We start from the raw sequence: 12,979 nt of genomic DNA, 5'->3' as shown, positions 1-12,979 counted from the left end.
ATCTCAGCAGTGCCTCCATATGTAGCAGGTTTTTGGGAGCACCCCCTAGCTACCTCACTACGCCTGACAGGCAGATCCTGAGCCTCTGCTATCTGGGAGCTGGGGTACATGTCTGCGGCAGTGCCTCCACCCAGTGGAGCATCCGGGGTAGGGATATGGGGTCCCACTGGGAACATACTTGGTACAATGAGACTGACACAGCCTAATGTGAACTAACTTTATATAGTAAGTAGCAAATGAACAACATACATAGGATAATAAAATAGTGTAACACAGATAGGAATGCAATATGAATTTTAATCAACCACCCACTAGCACACCTACGGCCCACCCCCTTATCTTCGCCCTAATGGTCGTTGGTGCACATAGGAGTGTTGGGGTCCTTTTTAAGTCAATGAAGAAGCCTGCGCTGTGTAATATCTGCCACTGAACCTCAGAGTCTTTACTTTGAGTAAGGAGACAGATGCCCTGCAGTGGAACAGGCAAGAGTCTTTAGGCTTACCCTCACAACACCATTAACCAGATCAGTCCAGGGGCAGTCTCCTCTCACTGTATTCCCCAGACGTCTGGACTCAGTGCTTGTCTCTGCCAGCATGTCTCTCTCTCAGCTAGTGTGGGCCTGTGCGAAGCAAGTTCTCTCAGCTAGGTGCTGTCTCTGTGGTGCAGTCTCTCACAGCTAGAAGCACGTCTTTTCTCTAGCTAAGCTTGTAGTCGTCTGAGTAAATCCTCAGGGCACAGGACCTGTGTGATGTCACAATCATGTGACCGAAGTCTCCACCAATCAGCATCATCTCTCATGAAATGACTGCTAATCATGTGATAACAGCTCCAGTCTTTATTAACAGCATACTAGTTCATTTGTGGCTTCCATCCGCCATCTACTGGGCATTTCAGATAATGCAGCCAACTCTACAGGGGTTACACTTGTATGTTCACTATAGCAGTTGTTATGATTTAAGTTCTTATATGTGAATGTAGGGACTGAAGGACAAATTCAGTCACTTCTACCAATAATATGTACAGTATTAGTACAGACTCTTTTGGTTGTATACACGACCACCTTTATTGAAGGTAAACTGAAAAGGATTATCACAATAATAGCTCTCACACAAATTGTTTTGGATTTGCATATGGATGTTATTAACCCCTTAAGGATTTAGCCCTTTTTCACCTTAAGGACTCGGACGTTTTTTGCAATTCTGACCACTGTCACTTTAAACATTAATAACTCTGGAATGCTTTCACTTGTCATTCTGATTCAGAGATTGTTTTTTCATGACATAGTCTACTTTAACATAGTGGTAAATTTTTGTCATAAATTGCATCCTTTCTTGGTGAAAAATCCCCAAATTTGATGAAAAAATGAAAATTTTGCATTTTTCTAACTTTGAAGCTCTCTGCTTGTAAGGAAAATGGATATTCAAAACAAAAAAAAATTTGGGTTCACATATACAATATGTCTACTTTGTTTGCATCATAAAATTTATGTGTTTTTACTTTTGGAAGACACCAGAGCGCTTCAAATTTCAGCAGCAATTTTCCCATTTTTGACAAAATTTTCAAACTCACTATTTTTCAGTGACCAGTTCAGTTTTGAAGTGGATTTGAAGGGCCTTCATATTAGAAATACCCCACAAATGACCCCATTATAAAACTGCACCCCCCCCCCCCCCACCACCACCAAAGTATTCAAAATGACATTCAGTAAGTGTTTTAACCCTTTAGGTGTTTACCAGGAATAGCAGTAAAGTGAAGGAGGAAATTCAAAATCTTAATTTTTTACACTCGCATGTTCTTGTAGACCCAATTTTTGGGTCTATGTAAATTGTTCGGCGGGCGCAGTAGAGGGCTCAGAAGGGAAGGAGCGACAAATGGTTTTTGGGGGGCATGTCACCTTTAGGAAGCCCCTATGGTGCCAGAACAGCAAAAAAAAAACCCACATGGCATACCATTTTGGAAACTAGACCCCTCGGGGAACATAACAAGGGGTAACGTGAACCTTAACCCGTTATGGACCAAGGACGTACTGGTACGTCCTTGGTCCTGCTCCCGTGATATAACGCGGGGTTACACGGTAACCCTGCATCATATCACGGCGGGCCCGGCGTCATAGTGAAGCCGGGTCCCGCCGCTAATAGCGCGCAGCGCCGATCGCGGCGCCGCGCGCTATTAACCCTAGCCGCGCGGCTAAAAGCTAAAGTCAAACCATGCCGGTTAACTCAGTGGGCTGTTCGGGATAGCCGCGGCGAAATCGCGGCATCCCGAACAGCTTACAGGACAGCGGGAGGGCCCCTACCTGCCTCCTCACTGTACGATCGCCGAATGACTGCTCAGTGCCTGAGATCCAGGCATGAGCAGTCATGCGGCAGAATCATCGATCACTGGTTTCCTATGAGAAACCAGTGATCAATGATAAAGATCAGTGTGTGCAGTGTTATAGGTCCCTATGGGACCTATAACACTGCAAAAAAAAAAGTGGAAAAAAAAAAGTGAATGAATATCATTTAACCCCTCCCCTATGAAAAGTTTGAATCACCCCCCTTTTCCCATAAAAACAAAACACAGTAAAAATAAAAATAAACATATATGGTATCACCGCGTGCGGAAATGTCCGAATTATAAAAATATATCATTAATTAAACCGCCCGGTCAATGGCGTGCGCGCAAAAAATTCCAAAGTCCAAAATAGTGCATTTTCGGTCACTTTTTATATCATTTAAAAATGAATAAAAAGCGATCAATAAGTCCTATCAATGCAAAAATGGTACCGTTAAAAATTTCAGATCACGGCGCAAAAAATGAGCCCTCATACCGCCCCATACACGGAAAAATAAAAAAGTTATAGGGGTCAGAAGATGACAATTTTAAACGTATTAATTTTCCTGCATGTAGTTATGATTTTTTCCAGAAGTACGACAAAATCAAACCTATATAAGTAGGGTATCATTTTAATCGTATGGACCTACAGAATAAACATAAGGTGTCATGTTTACCGAAAAATGTACTACGTAGAAACGGAAGCCCCCAAAAGTTACAAAACGGCGGGTTTTTTTTCAATTTTGTCGCACAATGATTTTTTTTCCGTTTCACCGTAGATTTTTGGGCAAAATGACTGACGTCAGTTAGAGTTATGATTTTTTAAAGGCAAGGAGCAAAAAACGAAAATGCAAAAACGGAAAAAACCCGGTCCTTAAGGGGTTAATACCCCACAGGTGATTCACGACTTTTGCATATGTAAAAAAAAAAAAAAAAAAAAAACATTTACCTAAAATGCTTGGTTTCCCAAAAATTTTTCATTTTTAAAAAGGGTAATAGCAGAAAATAACTCCCAAAATTTGAAGCCCAATTTCTCCCGATTCAGAAAACACCCCATATGGGGGGTGAAAAGTGCTCTGCTGGTGCACTACAGGTCTCAGAAGAGAAGGAGTCACATTTGGCTTTTTGAAAGCAAATTTTTCTCTGGGGGCATGCCGCATTTAGGAAGCCCCTATGATGCCAGAACAGCAAAAAAAAAAAACACATGGCATACTGTTTTGGAAAAAGTGTTTCATGACTTTTGCAAATGTAAAAAAAAAAATGCTTTGTTTCCCAAAAATGTTACATTTTTCAAAAGGGTAATAGCGGAAAATACCCCCCAAAATTTGTAACACAATTTCTCCTGAGTACGGCGATACCCCATATGTGACCCTAAACTGTTGCCTTGAAATACAACAGGGCTCCAAAGCGAAAGAGCGCCATGCGCATTTGAGGCCTAACTTTGGGAATCACTGGCGTAGAATACCCCTATGTCCACCCCTATGCAATCCCTAACAGGGTGCCTCCAGCTGTTGTAAAACTCCCAGCATGCCTGGACAGTCAGTGGCTGTCTGGCAATACTGGGAGTAGTTGTTTTGCAACAGCTGGAGGCTCCGTTTTGGAAACAGTGGCGTACCGGACGTTTTTCATTTTTATTGGGGAGGGGGGCTGTGTAGGGGTATGTGTATATGTAGTGTTTTTTACTTTTTCTTTTATTGTGTGGTAGTGTAGTGTAGTGTTTTTAGGGTACAGTCACACGGGCGGGGGTTCACAGTAATTTCACGCTGGCAGTTTGAGCTGCGGCAGAAAATTTGCCGCAGCTCAAACTTGCAGCCAGATACTTACTGTAAACCTCCGCCCATGTGTGTGTACCCTGTACGTTCACATTGGGGGAGGGGGGGGAACATCCAGCTGTTGCAAAACTACAACTCCCAGCATGTACGGTCTATAAGTGCGTGCTGGGAGTTGTGGTTTTGCAACAGCTGGAGGCATACTACTTTGGCTGGGGATGCTGTGGATTGTAGTTATGCAACAGCTGGAGACACACTGGTTTGCTACTTAACTCAGTGTTTCACAATCAGTGTGCCTCCAGCTGTTGCAAAACTACAACTCCCAGCATGTACGGTGCATGCTGGGAGTTGTAGTTTGCAAAAGCTGGAGGCACACCGGTCGTGAAACACTGAGTTAAGTAAAAAAAACAGTGTTTCACAACCAGTGTGCCTTCAGCTGTTGCAAAACTACAACTCTCAGCAGTCACCGACAGCCAACGGGCATGCTGGGAGTTGTAGTTATGCAACCAGCAGATGCACCATGACAACTCCCAGCATGCACTTCAGCTGATTGTGTAAGCTGGGAGTTGTAGTTATGCAACAGCTGAAGGTACACTTTTCCATAGAAGAAATGTGCCTCCAGCTGTTGCAAAACTATAAGTCCCAGAATGCTCATAAGGGAATGCTGGGAGTTGTGATGGTCAGCGTCCTACTGTTGCATAACTACAGCTCCCAGCATGCCCTTTTTGCATGCTGGGATCTGATGCTAAGCAACAGCAGGAGGCTGTCAATCACCTCCAACTGCTGCTCCCGCACACGTCAGTCCCTTGTCGACCACCCTGGGGCACCGATCCCAACATTGACGCCGGGGATCGGGGTCCCCAGCTGCCGGGGTCCACTACCCGCACCCACTCACGTCCTCCGGAAGAGGGGCGGAGCGGGTTGCGGGAGTGACACCCGCAGCAGGTGCCCTGATTGGTCGGCTGGTAAACCGGCAGACGAATCAGGGCGATCGTGAAGTGGCACCAGTGCCACCTCACCCCTGCTGGCTATGGCTGTTCCGATCAGCCAGTAATTCCGGGTCACTGGAGACCCGATTGACCCGGAATCCGCCGCAGATCGCTGGGCTGAATTGAACAGCGATCTGCGGCCATCGCCGACATGGGGGGTCATCGTGACTCCCCCGGGGCGATATACCGTGATGCCTGCTGAACGATTTCAGCAGGCATCTGGCACCGACTCCTCTTCAGCTGGCTGCGGGGGGCCGGGAAAGCTCATGACGTTCCCATACGTCATGAGTCCTTAAGGACTCTGAAATGAAGACGTATGAGAACGTCATGAGTCCTTAAGGGGTTAAAGTAGTCTTATGTGAAATGTTTTTTTTTTTATTTTTTTTAACCTTTTTAGAAGAGCCTATGCCCCTATAGAGGTCATTACATCCCACAACTCCTCCCCCCCTTGTGTTCTTATGATGTACACATCAGTGACTCTGTTTATAGCGGCAAAGGGCAGATGCTTGGACGGGCAGGAGGCTTGTTAGTCGGACAGTGAACTGCGAGGGCAAGAGAAATCATAGCGTGAAGGAACAGTGAAAGGGCTAACTGTGTGCAGATACTAGACACAGAAGTCTAGTCTTAGACATGCACAGGAGAGAAATGTGGCAGGGACAGGGAGGAGGAAGATAACTGGGCATGCGCGACCCACAATTCTAAGTAACGCTGTGGGACTACTATATAGGTAACAAGACAGTCATATAGGCCACTGGTAGGGGAATATCTTTTAAGGCAAATAAAAAAAACTAAGCCCTATATAATGAAATACAATTTAGTTGGTGGAACAACCCCTTTATTTATATAACTGATAATGTAAATATATATATAGATTTTTTTGTCAGTAATATGCAGTGCAATCCATCAGGAAGAACTTTGTCCTCATTCCTATATCATCATTTATTCATTCTGCAAGACAACTACCGTACTACTTAAGATGAAGCAGTGCATATTGTAGCACTAATCACAGTTTAGATTTATATGTAACAGTTGTGCCAAGAGAAAGTAGCATAGTTGAGCTGTAAAAAGTGCCAAATGTGCTAAACACTTACCTTAGAACTGTGATGCTATTTACATCATAGGCCCCTTTCACACTATAAATTCATCCGTTTTAGAGACCTGTTATAATGTTCCATTATGAAAACCCTTAAAATCAGCCGTTAGACGGCTGTTACAAAATCCCATTATAGTCAATGGTATTTTTACATTTCCGTTTTAACCTGTCATAGCCTGTTATTAATAACGGACGTTATTTTGTGTAACGGGAGAAAGAACGGAAGAAATAGTGCATGCACGTGTTGGCTTGGTGAAGATGGCTGTTTTGAGGACCTGTACAAATCAACCCAACAGTCTGGCGTAACTACTCTGGAACATCATTTAGAAAGGTGGATCAAGCTAAATTAAGTCTTTATTTAGAAACAAATGCAAATGATCCCCCCCCCCTAAAATGTTGTATTATTCAGACCTTTTGTCTTTGCTTTCGTAGAAGTTTCAGTTTTAATGGTGTTTATTGATCAACTGCTATTCTTTACTTATAATTACAAAACATCATTATTAAGGGTGTATTCACACACACACACCGAACCAGCAATGGCAGATTAGCTATTGCGAATCTGCGGTTGTAAAATTTGCATTTGTGGATTTTACAATGTAGTCACAAGGACATTAGAATTGCTTTGTAAAATCCGCAACTTCAAATTTTACCTCTTTAAATCTGCAGCAGATCCGGTGTGTATGTATGCACCCAAAGACTCTATTTACGGCATCACAATAGCATAAGAATGATCTAGTCACATTATTGCAGTTTTTCTGATATGTATAGGATTACTTGACCGCTCTAAATAAATGTTTCTTTCCATTTCAGGGATGTCTACAGAAGAAGCAGCAGAAGCAGGTCTAAACTACATGAAAACAAGGGTAGATGGGACTGGCGGTGTCATAGTGGTAAACAGTACAGGTGAATGGACAGCAAAGTTCTCTACTAAGCAGATGTCTTGGGCTGCAGTTAAAGATGACCAGCTACACTGTGGAATTTATACTGGAGAAGATGAGATTGTGTCCGTCACAGTACCCTCAGTAGCAGCCACTGCCATTGGAGAATCTAATCCCACAATGTGACAACAAAATAATTTCCACCTATAAAACTGTATAGGAACCATTGATCACAATCAGTTATATTTCCTTTTTACAGAAACATACTTTGGATCTAGCTAAAGGCTGTAAAATGTACCAGATTAGTTAGCCCAGCAATAAGTGTCTGTAAATTGTGATAACAATATACGCGGTAAGAAAGTGTGATTCCATCCTTAATTTCACCTGATCCCACATGTTTAAAAAATAAACAGCAATATACTGTATATAATGATAGCTTGTATCCTGACCTAATCCTGCTCGAGGCTGTGATTTTGTGGCAACATACAGTACATTAACCCCTTCATGACCCAGCCCATTTTCACCTTCATGACCTGGGCATTTTTTGAAAATCTGACCACTGTCACTTTAAACATTAATAACTCTGGAATGCTTTTACTTATCATTCTGATTCCGAGATTGTTTTTTCGTGACATATTCTACTTTATTTTATCGGTAAAATTTCACTGATATTTGTATCCTTTCTTGGTAAAAAATCTAAAAATGTCATGAAAATTTTGAAAATTTTGCATTTTTCTAACTTTGAAAGTCTCTGCTTGAAAGGAAAATGGATATTCCAAATAAATTACATATTGATTCACATATACAATATGTCTACTTTGTGTTTGCATTAAAAAATTGACAAGTTTTTACTTTTGGAAGACATCAGAGGGCTTCAAAGTTCCGCAGCAATTTTCCAATTTTTCTCAAGATTTTCAAAATCGTAATTTTTCAGGGACCAGTTCAGGTTGGAAGTGGATTTTAAGGATCTTCATATTAGAAATACCCCATAAATGACCCCATTATAAAAACTGCACCCCCCAAAGTATTCAAAATGACATTCAGTAAGTGTTTTAACCCTTTAGGTGTTTCACAGGAATAGCAGCAAAGTGAAGGAGAAAATTCTAAATCTTCATTTTTTACACTCGCATTTTCTTGTAGACCCAATTTTTTAATTTTTACAAGGGGTAAAAGGAGAGAAATCACCCTAAAATTTGTAACCCAATTTCTCTCGAGTAAGGAAATACCTCATATGCGTATGTAAAGTGTTCGGCGGGCGCAGTAGAGGGCTCAGAAGGGAAGGAGCGACAATGGGATTTTGGAGAGTGAGTTTTTCTGAAAGGGTTTTTGGGGGGCATGTCCCATTTAGGAAGCCCCTATGGTGCCAGAACAGTGGACCCCCCCACATGTGACCCCATTTTGGAAACTACACCCCTCATGGAATTTAATAAGGGGTGCAGTGATCATTTACAACCCACTGGCGTTTGACAGATATTTGAAACGGTGGACTGTGCAAATCAAAAATTTTATTTTTCATTTTCACAGACCACTGTTCCAAAAATCTGTCATACACCAGTGGGGTGTAAATGCTCACTGCACCCCTTATTACATTCCGTGAGGGGTGTAGTTTCCAAAATGGGGTCACATATGGATATTTATTGTTTTGCGTTTGTCAGAACTGCTGTAACCATCAGCCACCCCTGTGCAAATCGTCTCAAATGTACATGGTGCACTCTCCCTTCTGGGACTTGTTGTGCGCCCTCAGAACACTTTACGCCCACTTATGGGGTATCTCCGTACTCAGGAGAAATTGCGTTACAAATTTAGAGGGTCTTTTTTCCCTTTTACCGCTTGTGAAAATGAAAAGTATAGGGCAACACCAGCATGTCAGTGTAAAAAATTTATTTTTTTACACTAACATGCTGGTGTAGACCCCAACTTCACCTTTTCATAAGGGGTTAAAGAAGAAAAAGCCCCCCAAAATTTGTAAGGCAATTTCTCCCGAGTACGGCGATACCCCATATGTGTCCCAAAACTGTTGCCCTGAAATACGACAGGGCTCCAAAGTGAGAGAGCGCCATGCGCATTTGAGGCCTGAATTAGGGATTTGCATAGGGGTGGACATAGGGGTATTCTACGCCAGTGATTCCCAAACAGGGTGCCTCCAGCTGTTGCAAAACTCCCAGCATGCCTGGACAGTCAATGGCTGTCCGGCAATACTGGGAGTTATTATTTTGCAACAGCTATAGGTTCCGTTTTGGAAACAGTAGCGTACCAGACGTTTTTCATTTTTTGGGGGGAGGGGGGCTGTGTAGGGGTATGTGTATATGTAGTGTTTTTTACTTTTTATTTTAGGTCAGTGTTAGTGTAGTGTAGTGTTTTTAGGGTACAGTCACATGGGCAGAGGTTCACAGCAAGTTTGCCGCTGGAAGTTTGAGCTGCAGCGCAAAATTTGCGCCATCTCAAACTTGCAGCACTCACTGTAAACCTCCGCCCATGTGAGTGTACCCTGTACATTCACATTGGGGGCAGGGGGCAAACATCCAGCTGTTGCAAACTCCGAGCATGCCCTTTGGCTGTCCGTGCATGCTGGGAGTTGTAGTTTTGCAACAGCTGGAGGAACACTGGTTTGGAAACACTAAGTTAAGTAATAAACTTTCAAGTGTTTTGCAACCAAACTTAGTGTTTCCAAACCAGTGTGCCTCCAGCTGTTGCAAAACTACAACTCCCAGCATGCATGGTCTGTCAGTGCATGCTGGGAGTTATAGTTTTGCAACAATTGCAACAGCTGGAGGCACTGAGGTAGGAAACGGACAATGTTTCCCAACTAGTGTGCCTCCAGATGTTGCAAAACTACAACTCCCAGCATGCCCAGACTGCCAAGGCATGCTGGAAGTTGTAGTTCGGCAATATCTGAAGGATCAGATGTTGCCGAACTACAACTTCCAGCATGCTTGGGCAGTCTGGGCATGCTGGGAGTTGTAGTTTTGCAACATCTGGAGGTCCACAGTTTGGAGACCACTGTATAATGGTCTCCAATCTGTGCTCTTCCAGATGTTAGAGAACTACAACTCCCAGCATGCCTGGACAGACTGAGCATGCTGAGATTTGTAGTTTTGCAACATCTGGAAGAGCACAGATTGGAGACCATTATACAGTGGTCTCCAAACTGTGGACCTCCAGATGTTGCAAAACTACAACTCCCAGCATGCCCAGAAAGCCAAAGGCTGTCTGGGCATGCTGGGAGTTGCAGTTTTGAAACTCTCAGAGGCAGCAGTGAGATCGCTTTACGGCGATCTCACTGCTGCCAATGAAGATGCCGCACTGCTGCCGGAAACTCACCGCCGGGACGCAGCGCAGCCGGGACCGCACGGAGGACGTCGGGACCGCACGGAGGACGCCGGGACCGCTCGGGACACCGCTCCGACGGGTAAGTGACGCCGGGGGACGGGACAGGGACACTTAGCAGAGCGGTGTGTGTCCCGATCCCCGTGATCGGGACTCACACACCGCGCTGCTATCAGCTAGTCAGATTTGACCAGCTGATAGCAGCGATCGCTGGGGGGTGTGGGGGACGAAACCCCCCGTGGTCGCACGGTAAGATGGCTGGCTATCAGTGATAGCCACCATCTTTCCGTGCGCTGCGGGATGCCGCGAGTAGCGGCAGTAATGTCCATGACGTACCTGTATGTCATGGGTCGGGAACACCTTGCCACCCATGACGTACAGGTATGTCATAGGTCGGGAAGGGGTTAAAAGTGTTGGCAATATTCTATTCATTACACACAGCATCAGCACACATATTTATTGTACATGGGTCTCCAGTTGTATAATGGTGCATTCACATCACAATTTTGCCGTACTGGAAAACATATGCTTCAAAAACTGACAAAACAGTATGCAAACTCATGCTCATAATTTAAACTATATACAGTTTTAAAACAGCATGCATTTTGAATTTTGATGTTAGGTTGTATCAGTTTTTGTAAAAACAATTAATAAAAGTATACATTTTTTAGTTGAGAAAATTAATTCCAATAAAGATTCCATTGTTTTATTGAAATTCTAAGGAAAGAAGCAAGTTCTAGTACTTTTCAGATGAGTCAACACTTCTATTGAGCATCTGCAAGACAAAACCGTATACCAAAAAACCGAATGCCACTGCGGACAAAATCGTGATGTGAATGCAGCAAGCCAATCAGAAATAAAGACACTTTTTACTCTTTGTATGGGGGGGGGGGGGGGGGAAGCAAGCAAAGTATTTGGACAAACTGTTCTGTATACAATATTTAAAAAAGACAATATATATGAGAACTCCAAAGAACTGGTTAAACATGCCTACTCACATTTTGACCGCTAGAACTGTTAACACTCCATTATTTTTTTTTTTACTCTTTGCTATTATGGCAACTAAGTTTCTGGTGGTTTGTGAGGCATTAGACATAAAACCTGGTTAATGATCAGACTGGCACGGTAATTAAGTGTGAGTGAATGTTGTTGCCAAGGATTTTCTATTTGATTGGTAATATGTTCTGCTGTTTTCTCAGAAAAGCCTTGAGGCTTTAGTCATTTAGCATGATTTCATTATTTGCTTTATCTATGTTTGTACCATTATTTTGTTATTTATAAATAAAATCACAATACATTGAAATAAAGCAACATGGTAGTTATTAACTCTTTGTTCTTGCTCTTTTATTTGCTTTGTTCTTCATACATTTATGCTACAGGCATTCACATGAGTAAATGCCATCTGTTATAACACGTGGAAAGTTATATCTGGATGTAAAGAAAATCTGTCACTATTAGACTTAAAAATTGGATACAAATTAATAAATGTTTCATTCAACCCCTGGTTTCACTAAGGAACCCCAGAAAGATACTTTATACCTGACTGACAGGAATTATTTTGTGAGTATAAAGTTTGCTCTTTATTTTTATACTTCATTTCAGTCTTTACAGCTCTATTAGAAAAAAGTCTGTCCTAAGCTCACTGTGGCCGACATTTATCATTGTCTTAAGACTTTTTTGTGTCTAGAAAAGATGCAAAAAAAAGGCTTAAGCAGGGTTTATTTGAGCCTTTTTTGCGCCTTTTGGTTTACACATTTCTGCTGATTTTGAGTTGCAATCCACAGATTTTTGGCAATACACATGATATAGAAGGGTTTTATGAACTGTGCCTTTTTGTGAAGTCAGAAAGCCACTGAAAAGTCTCTAAAACTATACCAGCCCAGAAAATGTTTACCTACACAAAATTTATCAAATGCTCTGCGACCATTTAATAAATGTGGTGCTCCTACACATTACCAGCACACAAAAAAAGTGTAGAAAAATGCTTTACTTAGATCTACAATGATAAATGCCGACCATTATCCCGTTAATATATATATAGTCAAAAAAGGAAGAAGCTGCACCCCAGAATAGGTAGAAAAAAGTGGTGGTTTATTCACCCATCTTGTGAATGGTGCTACGTTTCGGTCTTCTCAATGAGACCTTTTTCAAGTTCATATATGTAATTTTTTTTAATTTATTTATTTTATACATAGATACAATACAAAATAGAAAACCCCAAAAAACCATCCCCAACCCCAAAAAAATAGAAAACCCCAAAAAACTAATTTTTATCTCTTGGAAAATGTAAGAGTCTTGTTTGGAGTTCATTAATAGAGATGAGCGAAGTTACAGTGATTCAATTCGTGAAAAAACTTCTCGGCTCGGCAGTTGCTGACTTTATCCTGTATAAATTAGTTCAGCCTTCAGGTGCTCCGGTCGGCTGGAAAAGGTGGATACAGTCCTAGGAGAGAGTCTCCAGCCCACCGGAGCACCTGAAAGCTGAACTCATTTATGCAGGCTGAAGTCAGCAACCGCCGAGCCGAGAAGTTCGTGACAAATCGAACCACTGTAACTTCGCTCATCTCTATTCATAAACATGTGTGAACATGTTGTTCTCTAGCAGTT

General features: G+C 42.4%; 1 protein-coding gene across 5 annotated transcripts in view; it reads left to right on the top strand.

The window, feature by feature from the left end:
- ASRGL1 (asparaginase and isoaspartyl peptidase 1) overlaps positions 1 to 8,427 on the top strand; it is a 125,896-nt gene extending 117,469 nt beyond the window's left edge. For 3 of the 5 annotated variants that reach the window (XM_056565860.1, XM_056565863.1, XM_056565864.1), the window contains exon 7: positions 6,978 to 8,426. In XM_056565860.1, coding sequence (XP_056421835.1) covers positions 6,978 to 7,231 — 254 coding nt within the window. In that variant the 3' untranslated portion in view covers positions 7,232 to 8,426. Of the gene's footprint in view, positions 1 to 6,977 lie in introns of all 5 variants that reach the window. The other 2 variants (XM_056565865.1, XM_056565861.1) reach the window with 2 other exon arrangements.
- Positions 8,428 to 12,979: the final 4,552 nt, after the last annotated feature.

The sequence above is a fragment of the Hyla sarda genome, chromosome 3 (assembly GCF_029499605.1).
Source record: "Hyla sarda isolate aHylSar1 chromosome 3, aHylSar1.hap1, whole genome shotgun sequence".
Taxonomy (NCBI): domain Eukaryota; kingdom Metazoa; phylum Chordata; class Amphibia; order Anura; family Hylidae; genus Hyla; species Hyla sarda.
The sequence above is the reverse complement of the archived record's forward strand: the minus strand, read 5'-3'. Positions and strand labels throughout refer to the sequence as shown.